At 51.5% G+C, this 20,487-nt stretch overlaps 2 protein-coding genes across 7 annotated transcripts; one reads left to right on the top strand and one right to left on the bottom strand.

The window, feature by feature from the left end:
- Positions 1-566: 566 nt before the first annotated feature.
- KHNYN (KH and NYN domain containing) lies at positions 567-17,305 on the bottom strand. Of its 6 annotated transcripts, none has more exons than XR_011501530.1 (9): positions 16,985-17,301; positions 9,162-9,382; positions 6,959-8,067; positions 6,674-6,804; positions 6,491-6,587; positions 5,881-5,929; positions 3,113-3,220; positions 2,804-2,905; positions 567-1,995 (listed from the first exon to the last, which is right to left on the bottom strand). XR_011501530.1 is itself a non-coding variant. In XM_070504159.1 (9 exons), exons 2-9 carry the CDS (start codon positions 13,675-13,677, stop codon positions 1,743-1,745), a joined length of 2,100 nt encoding a protein of 699 aa, XP_070360260.1. In that variant the 5' UTR covers positions 13,678-13,711; positions 16,985-17,285; the 3' UTR covers positions 567-1,742. The 6 variants fall into 6 exon arrangements, 5 of the variants coding, with proteins under 5 accessions (XP_070360260.1, XP_070360258.1, XP_044621315.2 ...); XM_070504159.1 differs by lacking the exon at positions 5,881-5,929 and adding an exon at positions 13,599-13,711 and having other exon boundaries at positions 16,985-17,285; XM_070504157.1 differs by lacking the exon at positions 5,881-5,929 and having other exon boundaries at positions 16,985-17,285.
- Positions 10,587-13,604, top strand: CBLN3 (cerebellin 3 precursor). Its single transcript, XM_014868569.3, has 3 exons — positions 10,587-11,626; positions 11,926-12,045; positions 12,401-13,604. Exons 1-3 carry the CDS (start codon positions 11,327-11,329, stop codon positions 12,596-12,598), a joined length of 618 nt encoding a protein of 205 aa, XP_014724055.1. The 5' UTR covers positions 10,587-11,326; the 3' UTR covers positions 12,599-13,604.
- Positions 17,306-20,487: the final 3,182 nt, after the last annotated feature.

Below are 20,487 nucleotides of genomic sequence, written 5' to 3'. Positions count from 1 at the left end.
CAGGAACCCAGGGACCCCCTCCATCACCATTTGGCTCCCCATGCTAGTTGCTGCAATGGACTGGGGCAGCAGTATTGAACTTCCTGTGCCGTTCAGGGAGTAGTCAGAGCCTAAAGAGGATCGCGTCCAGGGCCTTGCTGCAGGGTCCAAACAGCACAGCACCCAGCGGCACCTGTCCTACTCCTTTATCTGGTCTTGGACTCTAGGGAGCTGACTGGCTCTGTATTGTCAGGATGACCTGCCTCAAAGGTAGAAGTAACAGAAAAGCACATTTGGGGTGCCCAAAAGGAAGGACTACTGACTAATGCTGTCCACGGTGCGACATGCTGCCTTGGAGGCAGTAAATTCCCGGGCATGGCAGGACTTCACGCAGATGCAGGACAATGACCTGTAGGCATCAGGGTGGAGAGAGAATGTCCTGACTGACAGCAATTGGTCTGGTGGCCAGCCAGGTATCTTCCAACTCTGATTCTTCTGTTTTCATTTTCCAGATAATTGGTTCCTCTAGATCCAAACTCTGTAACCCCCGATCCCCATACACACACGTGTACACACACACACAGAGCAGAAGTGGGCCTCACTTTATGCAACATATGTGTTCTGTGGAGAAAACGCTAGGGTCAGAGCACATTAACATCATCATTGCCGAGCATGGCTTCATCGCTTTGGTGAATGCTCAACACTTCAGCAAGTGCTTCTAACCGGGAACTTCCTGACACATTCGCTCATCTGTAAACAAACACCTGAATGCAACAGGAGAGCTGCCATTTATAGGAACCCTGAGAGTATTTTGGTATGCAGTCAGTCAGCCCTAATCAACTGTTTTGTAAATGCGGACTTGGGGGGTTGCCTAAAAGGGACGCAGCCATTATAGGGCATGTTATACTAAGGACGCAGTGTTAAAATCTAGGGCACAGGCCCTGGGGACAGAGGACCTCTGCACTCTGAAATGAGGTTTTGGTTAGGAAGCCTGTGCAGCCACAGACGGACACACCTGAGACTTGGTCCAAGTACCTTCCCTCCAACGGGCCTTCCTCCATGTTCTCATTCCTTCTCCCAACAGGCATTTTTACCCTGATTTACAGGCAGAAGTAAATGCCAGGCAGCTCAATCAAGGTCACAGACAGGCACAGCTGAAACCAGGAGCCAAGTCTCCCTCTGCCTTCTCCACCAGCTCTCTGCTGCCCCACTGTGACCCAGACACCGTAGCACCAGCCTTTCCAGGCCCAGTGTTCCCTTCACTGTACCCAGGAGCCCAGCCCAGCCTGGGAAGCATCCTGTGCATCCTGTCCTCCATCCTTCCTCAGCCAGGGGGAGGAAAGGCTTCACTTCCTTGCCACTTTTCTTCATTCCCCTCCCACCCACCCAAGCCTCAATCCCGACTCAGCTTGGATGAGGAGCCGGCATCCCAATGGCCAGGACCTGCCCTTTCCAGCAGCCCCCACTCCCTACAGAATCCCTGTGCTAAGGCAAGGTTGAGAAGTTAAGGCAGAGCGGAACCTCCTGAGAGCTGGTTGAGGTCCTGACTCAAGATGAGATCAGGTCACTTTATGGACCTGACCCCGAAGTGCCCCGGGCAAGAGCATTCCCCACACAAGTGCTCTTCCTCAGTGCTGCCCTGACCAAAGCACCAACTCAGAGTGGGTCTGGGTCAGTCTGAGCAGCAGAGGGAGTCTCACACAAGGGGCTAAGTTGGGTAAGGCTGGAGCTGGCCAGGTGGCAGCCACTCAGGCTGGTGAGGCTCAAAAGTTGAGACTGAGCAGGGCCTCAGAGAGCTGGTTGATGTCCCGGCAGTGCGGCTCCCGCTGCAGGATGAAGTCCACTTTGTGATCCTGGCCCCGAAATACCTCCAGCAGCTGGCGCCGGAGCCGCTCTGTCTCCCGGGTCTTCCGGATACCACTACTGCCTTTTTCCTCTTCTTTTCTTCCCTGCTGCTGATTACCATGTTCTGCAAAGCCCCTAGAAGGATGCTGAGCCTTAGAAGACCCCTGTGCCCTGGAAAGAAGCAGAGAGAACAAAAAGAGCTGATGAGCATCCTGGAGGGAGTTCGAGCTCAGTGGACCTTCCAGCTCTCCTCTCCAGTTAACTATCCTGCCTCTTCCTAGCTCTGAGGGACAATCCTGAAGTTCCCCAAGCTGACCACTTAGCAGCACTATCAACCCGCTTCTGAAGGGAAGATGGAAAGTTCCTTTGGAACCAGGAAGGTGAACCCGGTCCCCAGTACGATATACTTCCAGTTTAATAAATTAATCACTTAGGGGCTGGCCCCGTGGCCGAGTGGTTAAGTTCGCGTGCTCCGCTGCAGGCGGCCCAGTGTTTCATCAGTTTGAATCCTGGGCACGGGCATGGCACTTTCATCAAACCACGCTGAGGCGGCGTCCCACATGCCACAACTAGAAGGATCCACAACTAAGAATATACAACTATGTACCAGGGGCTTTGGGGAGAAAAAGGAAAAAAAAATAAAATCTTTAAAAAATAAATTAATTAATTAATCACTTAATGGTCCAGCAGAAGGCAAGTGGAATACAAGTGACCATAAGTAAAAGCAACCATCTTCCAAATAACTCCATCAAATACACTGATGAGGGGAAACGAGACACAGGAGCTTCCCTCCCAGCCAGAGGGTTTATGTCAGAATTCCCTGGGAAGCAGTTAAAAGCCAAGCCCAAGGCAACTTAAATGACTACAGAATTAAGCTGGCCCAGACTGAGGTCACACTTCCCCCAAGTCTCCAGGCCTGCAAGGCCCCTCAGAGAAAGGGCCAGGGCTGGGGGCTGCCTAGGAGAATGTGGGGCATTACCTGGCTGGCTTCTTCAGGAACTCATCCAGCATGGGGCCATGTCGCCCCAATGGGTCATCAGGGACCATAAAGAGGTTTCCCACGAAGGTGAAGGGCAGGAGGCTGGATGGGAACAGAGAATGTGTGGTCACAGAGGCACCCCTGCCCACCTATCAGACAGCTGAGACCAACACCACCATAAGCTGCTGGCTATCATCCTTCAAGGCAACGTCAAGCCCCTTCCCAGAGTCCTGAGCTGGTGGCAGAGCAGAGCTAGTTTTAGACAAAGGTCTGAGTCCATGCCCTGTTCTCAGGGGAGGGCTCCCTCACCGCTCTCTGATGATTGCCATCCACTTCTCAGACTCCTCCGCCAGGTCCCGGAACTGGTCATTGGAGACAATGATCCCATCGGTCTCTTCAGCCAGCTTCACCATGAACCTGTCTCAAAAAGCACAGCAACCATTCTGGGATTCTCAAAGGCCCCAACCCCAAAGAGCATTATCAACTCCCATGACCCACTTCTGGTGATGAGATCTGGCCCCCACCTCACCGTGATGCAGTCACGACTGACTAGGTACAGCGGCCATGGGTTAGAGAGGAAACAAAGACAATCCAAAGTGGTATCCCAGCAGCATCCCCTCCACTCACCACACCCCTCTGCTCGACACTCTGCGCCGCCTCATAAGCGACAGTAAGCTCTGGCTCTGGCCTGTCTTCTTCCACCCTGCCTCACCAGTCACCCCAGCATGTTCTTCCTCTGAAAAGCCTTCCACTCTGCCCCCTTCCTTCCCAGTGCCACCATTACCACCTTAGCTATTCAGATACTGCAACTGATACCGCATAGGTCCCCTGTCCCCAGCCACTTAGCACCTTCCAGTCCCTCCTGCCCTCTTCCAAGAGGACATGCTCTTCCCCTACACAAAACCCTCCTGTACACAAAACTCTTCCCTACCTGCTCTTTATCTATGGAATAAAGTCCACATGCCCAGCCCTGGCAGCTAAAGCCTTCCAGATCCCAGCTCCAAGCCACCCTGATGGCCTCATCTCTCCTGGTATTCCCTAATGTACTCTCAGCTCCTGCCAAAATCAATGATCAGATTAACGTTGTTCTCCAAACATGCCCTGTGCTGACTTTCCTGTCCCTCAAATTAGTCCCTCTATCTGGAAGGTATTCCCAAATCTCACAGTTGAACAGAGTCACCAGGGAAACTTTTTACAAAGAGATGCCTGGGGGCCAGCCCTGGTGGCCTAGGGGTGAAGTTCAGCACGCTCTCCTTCTGCAGCCCAGGTTCGGTTCCCAGGCGAGGACCTACCCCACTTGCCTGTCAGTGGCCATGCTATGGTGGAGGCTCACATAAAAAAAGAGGAAGACTGGCAACAGATGTTAGCTAATGGCAAATCTTCCTCAGCAAAAACAAATATTAAAAATAAAAAGAGAAGCCCGGGCCCTACTTTTGTAATTCTGACTCCACGTGACTCTGGTAGGACTCATGACAGGGTGGGTGGGAATCTTCTTTAACAGATTTGAAAACCAAGAGATCCAGCCCATCCTATGTCCTTCTCAAGCAACCAAAAACTCTCAAATCCCTCCCTTCCCAAAACCCCAGCCAGAAGGGGGCTCCCTTTCCTCTGAGTTCCTGTAGTGTTTGATTTATCATTTCTTTTGGTTCTTTGAAGTCGAGAATCAGGTCTTGCCTGATTCCCAGCATTCCTGCCATTCACCTAATACTAAGTGGGCCCTAAGTAGCTGAAAGATAGTGTGGTATAGAGGGGACTGGTAATCAAGATTAGACTGGTTCTGGGGGCCAGCCCGGTGGCACAGCGGTTAAGCGCACACATTCTGTTTCGGCAGCCTGGGCTTCACTGGTTCAGATCCCAGGTGCGGGCATGGCACCGCTTGGCAAGCCATGCTGTGGCAGGCATCCCACATACAAAGTAGAGGAAGATGGGCACAGATGTTAGCTCAGGGCCAGTCTTCCTCAGAAAAAAAAAGAGGAGGATTGGCAGCAGATGTTAGCTCAGGGCTAATCTTCCTCAAAAAAAAAAAGGATTAGACTGGTTCTGAGTTTCTGTCTGGAAAACAAATTAAGGGGATGACGCATAAATGTATATGGTATACATATGATATACAAAAGGTTCTTCAGGAGAAGCACGTTTTACTATCATGTCAAATCATACGCTGTTCAGCAGTATTCATCCAGTAGGCCCATGCTGGGTACCACTGTGCTTATTCACTGTAACTAGGCAGAACTCCATATTCATCTTGTGCTGTCTGCCTACCAGGACCTACACAACTGTACAGACACAGGCCTTTAAAACTCATTACAACCGACTCAGTCTTCACTTTCAATTCTGTGTCAGTGCTGGTGTGGAAAGAAAGTTCCATATCTTGGATAATCTGTGAAATCCAGACATAAAGCAGAACAGCCTTGGGAGAAAAGAAACTGCCTTTCTGCAGGATACCATTTCCCTGTAAAAGTTAAGTACTTGCAAAGACAAAATATATCATCATTACAGTTTGGAAACTAGTTTTTTATTTAAAACTGAAAGTCCCAGAGAATAAAGAACTTGTAGTTGTAAATTTTTTTAACTGATGAATTAGCTTTTAAAACCTGCCCATTTCTGGGGCTGGCTCCATGACCGAGTGGTTAAGTTCGTGCACTCTGCTGTGGCGGCCCAGGGTTCAGATCCTGGGCACGGACATGGCACCACTCGTCAGGCCACGTTGAGGTGGCGTCCCACATCCCACAACTAGAAGGACCTGCAACTAGGATGTACAACTATGTACTGGGGGTGGGGGGGGGAGGGGGGGGTAGGTTGGGAAATAAAGCAGGGAAAAAAAAAACCTCCCCATTTCTCACATGGTGTGTGTGTGCTGGGAGGGAATGCGCACTGGGTTTTTCATTTCAACCCTCTGGCAGCTGTAAGTTCTCCTTTTCCTTTGCCCCTGAGTCCCCTTTGCCAACAGTTAAGCACTCTCCCCCTCTGCCTCCATCTCTGTACCACAGGGGTAAGAGCCTCTGCCACACTGGGTCCAAGAAACATCAGAGAATATCACTGAATGGTTGCCTAGCACCTTGAGTGAGGCGAGAACGTACCTTATCTTCTTTTGTATTCTCGAGGAGGGTGAATGAATGGAAGAGGACCCTGAGACAAAGAGGTGAATCCACTAAGAGACGGTCCACAGAGCAAGTCAAGGAGTGCAACTGGGGCTCAAATTCAGATCCTCAAATTCTAAGTCGAGTGTTCTCTCTATTGCACCACGTTTTATACAGTCTTATTATGCATGGATTACGATTTTTCATTTGTCTTGTTATTCTGAATATTTATTCTGGTTTTTCTAGAAGGTTGGGGAATTTACATGTTTGGAGATTTAGGCTGTAAGACAGCATCTGTCAGCTAGTCATGTCATCCGCTTTCCTATCTTTCCCTTAAACTAGTATTTTCTAGACATTGGCACTATGTAAATATGAGGCCTCGTTCAGTCTGATGAATGAAAAACGAATGATGAATGGGTACAAAACCGTCCGTCTCACCTGCAGGTCAGGTTTACCTACCTAGTTACAGGGGCACACGGAGGAATAACTGGCCCTATTCCCACTGCCCAGGCTTAGAGACAGCACAGAGGGTCGGGAGATTCTGTCTCTCCCTCAGTAGCCCATTGGGCTCCTTAAATATCAAGCCTGGGGACAGGAGAGAAGCAAGTACCTGTCATCATAGGAGGAGATCCTCTTGCCATCCATGACTCGGGAGGGAGTGAGGGAGAGCAGGCTGAGGGAGTACAGCTTCTGCAGGTAGTGACCCTCTAGAGAAACAGGGGAGCATAACCAGGTTACCCTTAAGGTGGAAGCAGGGGCTATCCCAGGACACAAAAGACCAGTCCCAACTCACCTCTGACCTTGGAATCCTTACTGAAACGCCACTGAGGCACAAAGACAGTTATGTCGCGGTGGCCACGGTCCCAGAAGTACTGCACAGCAATGGCAATGCCCCGGCTGGAGAAGTGGTGCTGGAGGCCGTGACTGTGGTGGGAAGGGGTCAGCACTCTAGGGCCCTAGAGGAGGGGCCTGGCAGCCTGGCTGGACTGCCTGCCCCCCAGCACATGTCCCCAAGGTAAATAAAACTTCCCATGTCCTCCCCCTCCCCAATACCCTCAGCCCCACCATGGGTACTTACACCATGGCCACGTTGCTGCCATCAATGACAATATGGCGGAGGTCCGGCTGGCCAGGCACATTGGCAAGGCACAGGGTGAAAGGGTCCTGTAGGGCCTCCTGGAAACGCTGTGTGCCAGTCACCAAGTTGCCCCCCCGGGTGCCTCGTTTCCATGGAGACCCCCGACCTCGAGCCACGACGGGCTGCTTGTCTCCCCTGTCTCCTCGGTCTCCTCGGTCGCCACAGTGCCACGGGGGTTCAGGAGCAGGTGGGGGGCTGGGCACTCTTGGAGGTGAGGCTTTCCCATTGTGGAGCCGCTGCAGGAGGGAGGCCCCCCGGAGCGGAGCTACCCTCTGATAGGGACCTTGGGCACCAGGAGGCTCCCCCTGGACACAGAACCTTCCTCTTTCCTGAGGCGCCTCCTCCTTCCCCAGGGCCTTCCCTTTCAGGGGCCCTGCCTGCCCTGCCTCTCCTCCCCATGACTGGGACCTGAAGGCCACTTCTCTCTCCCAGGCCTCTTCCCCAGGCAGCTCTTTCCACCCCAAATCCATCTCCCTGAGACCAGCCTGCTTGCTCCCCTCCATCTCCACAACATGTCTCTCCCCCCTTGACCCTTGCAGCCCCATAGGTCCAGTGTCCAGAGACTCCCTGCCTTCACTCAGAAGAGCTCTTACTCCCTGGTGCTGAGCACCCAGTGGGCCTGGGCTTCCCACATTCCAGGAAGGGAGTGGTTGGGGCCCCTGCCCCCTGGCTGCCTCCCGCACCAGGCTCAGCAGCTCCTCCTGGACAGCCAGGGGCAGCTGCAGCAGGGCCTCTCTGTGGGCGTCCCCCTGGGCCGGCAGCAAGGCAGAGAAGTCTCTTAGCACTCCGGCTCCAGGGGCTGGCCCTGGCCGGAAGTCCCAGCTCAGCCGTTCCACCAGCTCCTCCACTCGGCTCTGAGCCATGACGAAGGCCTCAGTCAGGCCACTGACCAGCAGCGAGCCGGGTGCCCCAGGCACGAGGTGTGCTGACGTGCTCCAGGCCAAGCAATCCAGGAAGAAGCCCTGGGCTCCCAGGAAGATGCAGTGCAGTTTGGGTGGGTAGTGGATTTCATTCTGCAGCTCCGGGCTGCAGAGACCCTTCAGGTACTCCTAGGGGGGAAGGAGGGGAGTGGAGGTAGGAAAAAAGGAGACTGCTGGGATTTTAAGTGGCCCAGTAGCCCCTTCAGGCCCATGGCTCTCCCCTGAGCTCCAGGATGCCTGGGCAGAGCAACGGAGCCCCACAGATGCTGACAAAGGCAAGTGTTAAAAAAGGATCCAGAATCTCACTTCTTTCCCTTTTCAGCTGACAGCTGGTGGCTAGTATTTCCATTTAGAATTTGACTCAGTGGCCAGCCAGATGGCACAGCAGTTAAGTTCGCACATTCCACTTCGGTGGCCTGGGGTTCACCAGTTTGGATCCCAGGTACAGACCTATGTGCCACTTGTCAAGCCATGCTGTGGCAGGCATCCCACATATAAAGTAAAGGAAGAAGGGCACGGGGCCAGTCTTCCTCAGCAAAAAAAGAGGAGGAGTGGCAGCAGATTTTAGCTCAGGGACAATCTTCCTCAAAAAAATTAAAATTAAAAAAAATTAAAATATTTTTTAAAAAATAATTTGACTCAATTTAAGATACTATTATAATTAATACGTTACAAGGCTATCTCTAAATATTTATGTGTGCATATGTGTGCTGTATATTTCCCTCATAATGATCATCATTGCTAACTTGTACTGAACTCATGTGTTACAGGCTTTATCTCTTTCACAATAAGACCAATGAGGTGGACACTGCTACTATTTACATGTTACAGATAAGGAAACTGAGATTCGGGCCACAAGGCTGGTAGGCGGTGGAGCCTTACTAGAAGCCCCAACTGACTCCAAAGGAAGCAATGTGGCGCAGCCTCCCACCCCACAGCAAATTCCTTGGTGGGGCCTTCTTGCCCAACCGGATTATCTCTACTCTCCCAAAGAGCACCACTGATTTGAACTGAATCACAAGCCCTGAGGATTTGAGTCGTCACAGCAAAAATGAAACCAAAACTCTACACAAACAGAGAGTTAGGAAGTCCCTCAAAACTCAGGGCCACTGAGGTTGCCAGTGAGAACAGCAAGGAGTGGAGATCCTCCCCCAACCCTCCTCTCCTCTGCCTCCACGGGGGAGGGAGTCATCCTTCCGGAAGGGTCAGGGAGGCGCGTTCACCTTGGCTCTGCTGGCGTTCTCCTTCGGGCCCTCCAGCTGCAGCCAGATGTGAGGGTTCTCGGGACAGTCCTTCGGGAGGACGCTCATCCTCACGCTGAAGATGCGCTCCACGTGGGGTTGCCGCTCCCGCACCTTGGCCTCGGCCTCCGCACACACCGCAAAGCGGTCAGGGGACGGCGAGCCAGCCCCCCAGGTAGGCATGGCTGCTTGGCCGCCCAGTCCTGGAAGAAGGGAAGGCAGCTCAGAGCCTCGCCGTCCCCTCAACCCCAATCTTGGTCTCTCGGCCTACACCAGCTATCAACAGGTCGCACCTAGTTGTTTACCGAGCTGGTAAACAACCTAGGAAGTAACAAGCATCTCAGTCCATCTTGGCGGTAGGAAGGGAATGTCAGGTTATCCGGACACACGGGCCTTCTCTCCGGAGAGGAAGTCATGGATAAATAAGGCTGTCTATCTGGGATGGGAGTCTGGCCTTTAGAAAATTATGACCACAGACCTGAGCAGGAAGCGGGGGAGGGGTCTAGCTCAGTCTGAAGGCCAGGAGTGGACAGGTGACGAAAAAGTCCCTCTCCTCGGGGGACCCTGCAACCTCTGGTTCCAAGACGACCTGTTAAAAATCCGTCTTCACAAGGGCTTGAATTGGGCTATCCTCTGGGGTCCCTTGTCTGCCATTTCCAAGGTTCTAGCCACTCCTACTCCTCCCCCTCCCTCCGCTGTCCTCTGGCCCCTTAGATAGCGCCACACGCCCTCCGGGGACCCAGGGGCTGGGCGGGCCCCGCCCATAGCCGCCCGCGGCCGCCGCCCCCAGGCGCGCTCTGCGCTGCGGCCTCCGGCCCCCGCGGCCCGGGCGCAGGGGAGGGGGCCCCTACCGCCTCGGCCGCCCGCGCCGCTTCAGTCCCGCCGGCGCCTCTCGGGGCCCTCCGACCCCAGGTTCGCCCGCGCCCCCGGCCCAGGGGAGAAGGGCGGGGGACCCGAATCTTGGGCGGGCCTTCCCGGATTCTTCACCCAACGGGGACCTCTCTTCTCTACATCTCAGTTTTTTGAGTCACTTCCTGGCCCGGGGCGGAGTCAGTCGGACCCTTCCCGGGGCTGGGCCTGCACGGCCCAGGCGCGCGCCCGCCTCCGGCCCCAGCCCACCGGGCTCCTCCCCGCCCCCGCCCCCGCCCCCGCCCCCGCCTCCTCCCCGCCCCTCCCCGCCCCCACTCCGCCGGGCTCCTCCCAGCCTCCGCCTCCGACCCGGCTCCCGGCCCACCCGCCTCCTCCCCGCCCCCGCTCCGCCGGGCTCCTCCCCGCCCCCACTCCTGGGGTTCCTCTTCGCCCCTGGCCCCGCCCCCGGCCTCGGCCCCGCCCCGCCCACTAGCCCGCAGTTCTCCTGGGCTCTCCCCCTACGCCTGCCCCGCGGACTCTCCCCGCTTTTCTGGGTTCTCGCTAGTTCCGCACAGTATTGCCTCGGGTAGGAGGAACCACTCTTTGAGAGCTGGAGGTGAAGAGGACCTTAGAGGGACTAACGCAGTCCCTTCGGATGAAGATATGGACAACCATGGAGAGAAAGAGACTCGCCCAGGTTCACAAAATAGTGACACTGTTGGCCCGAACACTTTCCACCGAAACAATTGTGGGGAAAAGACAAGGGCTCCCCCTTGCTTCCGACGTGGAGAAGACGCTGCTGAGAGGGCAGTTGACTTATGAGGGGTTTCGAAGAGGAGGGCATGAGGAGGAGGAATGTGCTGTGGGAGCTGTCTCTCACGCATATGCACACAGTCACATACACAATTGCACGCACTGACACATTCTCACAGTCTCACGCGCACACTTATGTTTTCTATCTTCCCAGTTCAGTGCTCCCTGGAGGGGCTGCCCTGGGTTCCGGCTGTAGCCCTCCTGTCTGGCTGCTTCATCCCTTCTCTCCCTCCCAGAGCCCAACTGCTGTCATTTTGTGCCCTGCCAAGGAGGAGGGAACTGCAGTGACAGCAGGAGTGAGAGGCAGGACAGAGTCGTGGGGCATAGAGAGGTACAGAGAGGGAGATGCCAGGAGACCAGGTGACAGTGAGTCCCAGAGAGAGGGCTGAGGACCAGGGTGAGGGGCGGTGAGAGTCTGGGGAAGAGGAGGGGAAACCAAAAGGAGCAGAAAGAGGAGGACTTGTGGGTCACAGAGCCACTCAGTCATGCTGGGAGCAAAGCGACACTGGGCACCAGGTCCCTCACTCAGCCTTGGGCTGCCCTTGGCCCTGCTGCTTCTGTCCCTGGAGGCTGGGTGGGCCCAGGAGGGGGCAGAGCCGGTCCTATTGGAGGGCGAGTGCCTGGTGGTCTGTGAACCGGGCCGAGCTGCTGCTGGGGGCCCCGGGGGAGCAGCCCTGGGAGAGGCACCCCCTGGAAGAGTCGCATTTGCTGCAGTCCGGAGCCACCACCATGAGCCGGCAGGGGAGATCAACAACGGCACTAGTGGGGCCATCTACTTCGACCAGGTAATCCCCTACCCCCAAGGACCTGGACCCAGCTGTTCAAACCCAGTTTTCTCTTATGGACACAGCCCTGCACTGTGGTCAGTTGCCCCACAACCTCACTGCCTGCCTAGCTCACCTACACACCTGCCCACACCCCTCCTTGCCTTTTCTCACTGTTTCTTTTGAATCTTTGCATTTCTTCTGTTCTATCTACTTGCCACCGCTTCTTTTCCTTACTCACTACCCCTTCCCCCAACCCAGTGGTTTCCCTGAGCCCCAGACGTCCTCGAGCCCCACTCAGCAGGGTCTGCTTCCTGCAGGTCCTAGTGAACGAGGGCGGTGGCTTTGACCGGGCCTCAGGCTCCTTCGTGGCTCCTGTCCGGGGCGTCTACAGCTTCCGGTTCCATGTGGTGAAGGTGTACAACCGCCAAACCGTCCAGGTGACCTGAGCGCTGGGCCCCATCCCTGACTCAGGAGGGGAGGAGAGGGAAAGGAGGGGGAATAAGTAGGGCCCAGCGGACCCTGGGCAGACCTTCCATTGACCTGTGTCCTGGGGGGGGCCAGAGCAAGGGACCCCACCCTTGGGAGGAAAAGGCCTGCCTAGCAGAGAGTGTGGAGGAGGGGCAGAGTCCCACACTGGCCACCCCTTAGCCCTCCCTGAGGAGTGCACTGATCCCAGGTTCCCAGGTTCCAGAGTGTCCCTCTGGGGCTGGAGAGAAGAGAGGAAGCCCTCTGGAAAGTGGCAGTCCTGGGACAAGGGATGGGGGGAGGTGCTAACTGGGCTCCCCTTCCCAGGTGAGCCTGATGCTGAACACATGGCCTGTCATCTCAGCCTTTGCCAACGACCCTGACGTGACCCGGGAGGCAGCCACCAGCTCTGTGCTACTGCCCCTGGACCCCGGGGACCGGGTGTCCCTGCGCCTGCGTCGGGGGAACCTGCTGGGTGGCTGGAAATATTCAAGTTTTTCTGGCTTCCTCATTTTCCCACTCTGAGAGCTCCCTTTCAAAGTCGGGAATTTAGCCCCTGACCTCTGCCCTCTGCCCTCTCTTACCCCAGAAGCAGCATCTCTGAGGCAGGAGAGAAGCTCCCTCTGGCTGCCTGTGTTCCACCTCCTTGCATGGGACCCTGTACCCACAGTGAAGAGTAGAGCTGTGGTGTCTCAGGGCCTGGCCCCTCTTCCCTGACCCCAGTGCCCTCCCAGTCTCCCCCTGCATTTCTTTGTGCCCTCAGCCCTAGGCAGGGCAGGGTTTGGCAGGTAGGGAGGCCTGTGCTACTTTGCAGGCTCTGCTCCTGCCCCCCCACCCCCAGCTTCCTGCTCAGTGCTATTTGGGGACAGGTGGCACAGGTGAGCCTGACAGGCCCCCACAGGGGCCCAGATGGACCAGCCTCAGAGTACCCTGCAGGCTCCTTCCTGTGAGGAGTGCCAGCATCACAGATCTCAGTCAACACAGTCAGAAGCTGAGCCAGCGCCTTATGGGCTAGGGCGGGAGGCTCAGCCACCAGCAGAAGTGTGGGAAGGGCCACAGAGCAGCCTGGAGCCTGTGGCTGGTAGGGCAGGAAGGGGGCATGCGGCCAGCCTGAACATGGTACACATTTTTCATGTACATTAGGGCAGCCAGCAGGCAGTGGACCCAGGCGTCCATCTGTACCAGGTCCCAGATGGACTCTGGCCCTCACCTCCCCACCTGAGACATGGGGTGTGTGTGTTTGCTCTGGCTGAAAGCAGGTGTACAGAGCTTCCTTGGGCAGCTGGAGGTGGGGGTAGAAGGTCATATGTGGGCAAGTGTAGATATCCAGGCATGAAACACATCAATGGCCAGGGTGACCTCCTAGAACTGCTGCTTCTGTAGTCTGAACTTCCATCACTCCACACTCTGACCACTACCACCCTCCTCCCAGCTCTCTCAGTTACCTCCACTGTACCTCTTCCAGACTATCCCATAACCTCTCCTCTTACCCGTTTTGTGCTCCCGTCCTTAAAATTCTTATTACCTTGGATTCCATGATTCATCCCTTCGACCTCGCTCCTTCCAGTATTATAAACTCTCTCTCTGTTACCTCGCTGTCCCATTGGCCCAGCATGGATGAATCTGTCAATAAAGTAACTAGAGAAGGATGGTCGATGAGACACTATAGGATCTCTAAAGAGAGAAGATGCTATTGCAATGTGGATCGGGGGTTACAGGGTACAAGCAGGTATGTTGTAGAGAAAATAAATGTAAAGCTGTATATTAGAGCCAAATAAAAAAAGGATTTGGTAATGCTTGAGTTAAATAGGAAATACCAATGTGAATTTGTGGTTTCCAAAAGAAACAACTTTTTCCAACTTTTTGTTGTGAAAGTAGCCTAGAAACAACATCAGGAAAAATCCGATATGCATTCTTAACACCTGGATCTTTGCCTCAAATATTATTCACCTTGAAAAAGACTGATTTCCCTGGAGAACAGCTCTGTGTCTTAAATAACTCTAGGCCTGGAACATGTTGTTGATGACAAACAGCAAGGATGCTTTTTTATATGTATAGGGTAGAACCACAAAGGCAATGGAACCGATTTTAAAAGGCTCCCACCTGACACTCTGTGACAATTTCATAATCAAAAGGAAAATAATATAGTTAACTGGAACAAAGTGAATTTTTAAAACCCGTGACTGTGTAGTAATATTCAAGAAGCAAAAAGTCACTATAAAGGGTGCAAAAGGTAGTTAAATACTGCGTGAAGAAGAATGAATATAGTATATAGTATATATATATATATATATAAAAGTATATATATATACTATATATATAAGAAGAATGAGTATAGTACATAGTATAGATATTTTTAGTTAATTGTGATAAGTAGAAGAATATAAATATAGTATTTTATCTATTCATAAGATACATTTATTTTTCTTTATCTGTATAAGTAGGGAGGGGTAAATACAGTGAGCAGTGAGTAATTCTAGAGAAAGTTGGAAATGTACCAAGAATGAAAGAGACTGATTGGCACCGTCTGTTCATATATTACAACTAGGAAGAAAAAAAGTCCAACAGTGTGTTTAGTACGAGATGATGAATTGGTCAAACATCCAAAAGATAACTGCTCACTATTCAAACCTGATCCTTCATCTCTTGGGAAAGGGAGCCTCTTTATTACCCTACTAATTATAGTGCGATTACAGTAAAAGTGAAACCCAAAATGAGAATGGCTTAAACAAGATAGAAGATTATTTCTGCCTCACATGGAAAAATCTGCAAGTAAAGAGTCCAGGGATTGAGGGCAGTTTTATGATCATCACAGCCCAGTTTCCCTCTTGCTGTTCTGCCATCTTTAGCATGTCCCCCCCGACCCAACATGGCTCCTTGAGCTCCAGCCATTACATCAGCCTTACTGCCTCCAGCAAGGAGGAAGGAAGAGAAGGCACACCACTTTAAAAAAGCTTTCTGAATGGTGTACCAGACATTTCTGATTGCATTTTATTGGCTAGAATTTAGTCATGCCTGGGCACACCAGGCCAGGGAGAGAAGCTAGGAAGTAGTCTTTACTCCAGGCAGCCATGCCCAGCTAAAGGTCAGGAGTTTTATAATAAGGAAGAAGAGGAGATTAGATATTGGGGAAAACAACTAGAAGGTTTTTTTAAATGCAGATGAGCTAGATAAGTTTGTAAATAATATCAGTAAAGTTATTCTATTAGTTTTCTATTGCTGTGTAACAAATTACCATAAATTTAGTGGCTTAACACAACACCTCTTTATTATCTGGGCAGTTTCTGTAGGTCAGAAGTCCAGCGGAGCATGACTGGATTCTCTGCTCGGGGTTTCATAAGGTCAAAAACAAGATGTGGGCAGGGATGCCTTCCTTACTGAAGTGGAAAAATCCACTTCCAAGCTCATTCAGAATTCAGTTCCTTATGGGTATAGGACTAAGGACCGTCTCCCCCTCCATCTCTCAGCCAACAACGTCAGGCCAAGTCCTTCTCACATTTGAATCTCTCTGACCTACCCTTCTGCCACATATCTCTGACTTCAGTGGAAAGTTCTCTGATTTTAAGGGCTCGTGTGATTAGATTGGGCCCAACGAAATAATCCAGAATAATTTCTCTATTTTTTTTTTTCCTTTTTCTCCCCAAAGCCCCCAGTACATAGTTGTATATTCTTCGTTGTGAGTTCTTCTAGTTGTGGCATGTGGGACGCTGCCTCAGCGTGGTTTGATGAGCAGTGCCATGTCCGCGCCCAGGATTCGAACCAACGAAACACTGGGCCGCCTGCAGCGGAGCGCGCGAACTTAACCACTCGGCCACGGGGCCAGCCCCTAATTTCTCTATTTTAAGGCCCATTATGTTGATTACATTAGTTTGCCATGAAACATCCCATATTCAGAGTCCAGGGATTTTGGCATGGACATCTTTGGGACTTCCGCTTATCATAGTCATTAAACTTAAAGATGACATCATTTAAAGAAAGGGCATCCATTTACAATACACAGAATGCGTGGAAAAGGTGTGGGCTTGAAAAGTTCCCATGATATACAAGATAAACGCTGGCTCAGGTTTTAATCATCTTAGCAGGTAAACCAGTCCCCAAGTCCCAACCAAGAATTTACTGATTAATAATCCAAAACTTGATGTGCACTGAGATAGTGTTCTTCTTTTGGATATCCAAATTCAAAGATTGGTCTGAACTGAGATAATGTCCATCTCTCGGGTCTACAAACCCAGCTTTATGATGAGTTTAAGTGTAGGTGTAATAAATTGTATCATCCTTGTAAGATGTGTGTGCTTTACCAAAATGTTTGATGCTTTTAGAGAAGCTGACATGTTATACTGGTGATTCTATTAAAATATGTAGGAGGATTTAAGTTTGCGATCAATGTTTAAGTAATTTGATTTGTAAAATGGGTAGATTTGGCTTGTTAGTTATATAAATAATGTTTAAATGTTTAAACAATTTTTGCTTAAGTAGGTTTATGAAGTAAATAGATTAAAGAACAAATAAAGCACAGATGGTGGTTAGTGTTCCTCTCCAGGCACAAAAAGCTCCTCCGACTTAAGGATTCTAAGAATAGAATCCAACTATCCCTCCTCCCTACCCCACGCCCTGGCAGCTGATTCCTACAGAGAAACATCCCACCAACTGAAGGATTCACTGTGGATCCAAATCCATGGTCTCCAGCAACCCCTCGTCCTCAATCCTCCAACCAATTCTTCTGTGGTTTTCTTTGCCAGCTTTTTTCCTCATTCTCCCCAGACTCCAACTGAAGCCTGCTGTTCTCTCCTTAAACCTTTTACCCCACCAACTCTGCCTCCACTGTAAGCAGAAGACGCTTCCCTTTCTACTTCTCTGAGAAAGCAGGACAGCAGGTAGGAGCCCTTCCCACCACCACATCGACGAACTCACCTTGTTCCTCATCTCTGCTTCTTCCTATCTGGCTCAGTAGAAGATGTGTCCTTGCTCCTCTCAAGGCAGCTAGCTTCATCCACCAGGCAGGGATCCCGTTTCCTCCAAACATACTCTCTTCCTTTCCTCCCCTCTCTCCTGTGTGTTCAACTTCTCCCTCTCTACCTCCTCCTTCCCTTCAGCAGTTAAAAAGACTCAAGTTTCTCCAGGAAACAGGTATAGATATATAGTTACCCCCAGCTCTCTATGCCCACGCAGCTCGTTAGCGTCATCTCTCCTCTTTAGAGCCAGATATCTCTGCTCACCACTTAAATCAACTCTGGCCTCTGCAGCCCCACCTAAACTGCCATCAGCTGGTCACTCACACCTGCTGTGTCACTAAGACACTTCCTAGTCCTTATGTTACTCATGCTCTTCCTAACATTTGACCCTGTTGGCCACACCCTCCTTCTAGAAGCATTCTCTGCCCCAACTTCCCTGTCTGTGCGCTCTCTAGGCTTTCCCTCCACTCTCCACGCAGACCTCAGTTTCTTTTTCAGGCTCCTTTACCTCTGCCCATCTATTAGATATTGATTTTCCTTAAAGTTCTGCCCTAGGATTCCTTCTGTCCTGACACACTCTCAAAAGCACAAGTTTCCATCCATGTGCTGACAGCTTTCACATTTTTTCTCTCAATCCAGGATCTCCCTCCTAAATCTCAGAGTCATACATTGCTATCCCACCTTAAAGTCAACCTGCTAAAGTTATACTGCTTCCTCCTTAAATCTGTCCTCCTTCCCTTGTTCTCAGTATCTGTAAATGGAACCTCCCTGTTGCCCCAACCAAACACGGGCCATTTTCCTCGATTCGTCCATCTCCCGTAACCCCCACATCCAACCCTCAGATCCACCAGTTCCATCCCTTGTTCCCCATCCACCCTGGCTCAAACTACCAAGCTCTCGGATACAGTTCTCGGAAAGCTTCCTGACCCACCCCTGGGCCTCCAGTTTTGCCTCTCTCAGTCCATTCTCTACACGGGGGTTACCATAGTGATTTGCCTAAATGAACTTCACTGCCTAAAGCCCTCTAGGGGATCCTGGTGTGGGGATGGGGGAGTCTCAGAACGAATCCATATTTCTCAACATGGTTTTTGAGGTCCTTTGCAATCCAGCGGCTGCAGCCTCCCCTGCTTCATTTTTCACCGTCTGCAAGAATGTGGAAACATTCAAAATAGCAGTGTTTATTAGCTGAGGGAAAATGGCACCCTTCGTGTGTTGAGGAGCCCCGTAGATGGTCTATTAAATTACAGATATGCAGATTCTGGGTCCAGCCCTGTGGCCGCGTGGTTGAGTTCTCGCGCTCTGCTTCAGCAGCCCAGGGTTTTGCTGGTTCGGATCCTGGGCACAGACATGGCACCGCTCATCAGGCTATGCTGAGGCGGCGTCCCACATGCCACAACTAGAAGGACCCACAACTAAAAATACACTACTATGTACCGGGGCCTTTGGGGAGAAAAAGGAAAAATAAAATCTGTAAAAAAAAAAAAAAAGAATATGCAGATTCTGACCTGCTGAAAGAAGGGGCACAAGCCACCCACACAGGAGCTCCCTCAGCATCTGAGGTGCCACTTTGGGGAAGTGAAAACCCCGGGGTCGTTTTGATCGAGGTGCAGTTTCAGTACACTCACACAAAGGAAGTCACAAGATTTATTACCTATAGATCCCAGAAACAGGGCGGGGGCGGGGGGCACCAAGCTGGGGGAGGCAGTCCTCTGCCCCAGGTCGCCAGGGAGCAGGAGATGGAGCGCAGGGGAGCAAGCACCTACGGCTTATAGGGTGGTTGGGGCAGAGGTCACTAACTTTTCACGGGCTCAACTGTAGTGGTTATTTTAAAAGGTCCCGGGAAAAGCAAAGCAGGAACTTGGGGCAGGAAAATCCTAGGTCAGGTCCTTATCTAACCGTCCGGACCCTGGGTGTGAGCAGGGTATACTGTAAAATGCACAGGCAGCAACTCAAAATAGCTGTTTTCTCATCACACCTCAGAAAAAAAAGGCATGGCATTCAAGTCAAAACTTCTCAGGGCCAAGATAATCATTCTTGGACCCAACTGAGGAAAATAACAACCTGTTTTAGTTTCTAAATCATCTTAATCTGGATCAAACTGAAATTGCGGTATCTCAACTGCTGCTATATAACACATTGATAAAAGATGGAGAGGCCATAGATTAGGGAGGGAAAGTAATTCCAGCCGCGAAGTGAATATACTTGCGTGAGAGGCAGTGAGCAGAGGGGTTAAGATGGTGTGTACAGGAGTTGTTCATTTAGTAGCTGCACGTGATCTTGGGTGAGTTACTTAGCCTGTATAAAATAGGGAGATTAATTGTACCTACCCCAGAGGGCTGGAAAGCACTTCAAACAGTGCCTGGCACAGAGCAAGTCCTCTAAGTATGTAGGTTACTGTTACTCTGTGAATTAGTCAACAGGTTAAAACTGGTCCATGTTCCAAGGATTCTTGGACAATCTTAAGCATGTGGGTAGGATTTTTGTTTCGTTTTATTTGTGACCATTTTTACCTGTTACAATGCTTCTTTCTTTCAGGTGGGTTCATTTTCCTCATGAACGTGAGGACATAGTAAATGGTTGCTAGGAAAACATGGAAGAGCAAGGCGTAGGGTTCCCAGTCTCACTGGATTGTTTCCGTAAGTTTTAACATAGGGACGGGATGCAGTGGGGGACATTCTTTATCTTTGCTTAACTCATTGGACTATCTGCCTACTGGCGACTTTGTGAGTTCTCTGTTGGAGACTTGGGGAAGCTCACCTGCCAGTGCCCCAGATGAGAAGGGAAAAACGAGAGAAGTAGTGACTAGTAGACAGTAGACGTGGTGTCCACAGTGCTTGATGGGGACAAACATTTCTCGTTCACTCCTCCAAGAGAAGGAGGAATCTCAGATCTCTGCTCAGACCTTGTAAATTGTTCAACAGCAAAGAGAAATCTCACCATCGGAGGCCTCAGAAGCCAACATGGGGAAAATCTGATTATGGCTGAACGTTTTCTTGAGTAGAAAAGGAGATTGTGCTGAGCCATCTTTCTGATCAGTCTTCCACTTAGGTGTTCTGAAACTTTCACTGGCTGACCTGTACCAAAAGCATGTGCATTGCTTTTGTGAAGGGGGTCAGGGAAGACCAAGACTCTGAATTACGGCTGAGCTGAGACCCAGGCGCCTGCGCCCCTATGCCGCGTTCTTTACTTACCTCCCTGTACTGTATTTGCTTGTTGAATTGTCACCGTCACCTGACTGCCGGCTCTAAAGGGGCAGAAACGATGTCATGCATGTTACCTGCTGTCCACCCCACAGGTAGTCAGGCCAGGGCCTGGCACATAGTGGATGCTCCATAAATAATGAATGAGTGTACACGTGAGCTGGGGACTTCTCAGGAAGGATGGCTCCTCCCTGCCACTCCATATCTCTGCCAGTGCTGAACAGAGACTTGGGCAGGTGAGAAAGGCAGCAAGAAGTAGAGC

The sequence above is a fragment of the Equus asinus genome, chromosome 2, assembly GCF_041296235.1.
Source record: "Equus asinus isolate D_3611 breed Donkey chromosome 2, EquAss-T2T_v2, whole genome shotgun sequence".
Lineage (NCBI taxonomy): Eukaryota > Metazoa > Chordata > Mammalia > Perissodactyla > Equidae > Equus > Equus asinus.
Note: the sequence above shows the minus strand (reverse complement) of the source record. Positions and strands in the feature narration are given on the sequence as shown.

Bases quoted from the DNA above. Each gene is read 5' to 3' on its own strand.
- CBLN3 (XM_014868569.3), top strand. From the start codon at position 11,327: ATGCTGGGAGCAAAGCGACACTGGGCACCAGGTCCCTCACTCAGCCTT. The intron at 11,627-11,925 runs GTAATCCCCTAC...TGCTTCCTGCAG, and splicing joins GGGCCATCTACTTCGACCAG to GTCCTAGTGAACGAGGGCGG. The intron at 12,046-12,400 runs GTGACCTGAGCG...TCCCCTTCCCAG, and splicing joins ACAACCGCCAAACCGTCCAG to GTGAGCCTGATGCTGAACAC.
- KHNYN (XM_070504157.1), bottom strand. From the start codon at position 17,096: ATGTTTGGAGGAAACGGGATCCCTGCCTGGTGGATGAAGCTAGCTGCC. The intron at 9,383-16,984 runs GTGAGTTCGTCG...CCCTTCTTCCAG, and splicing joins AAGCAGAGATGAGGAACAAG to GACTGGGCGGCCAAGCAGCC. The intron at 6,805-6,958 runs GTAAGTACCCAT...TTCCCACCACAG, and splicing joins GGCAGCAACGTGGCCATGGT to TCACGGCCTCCAGCACCACT.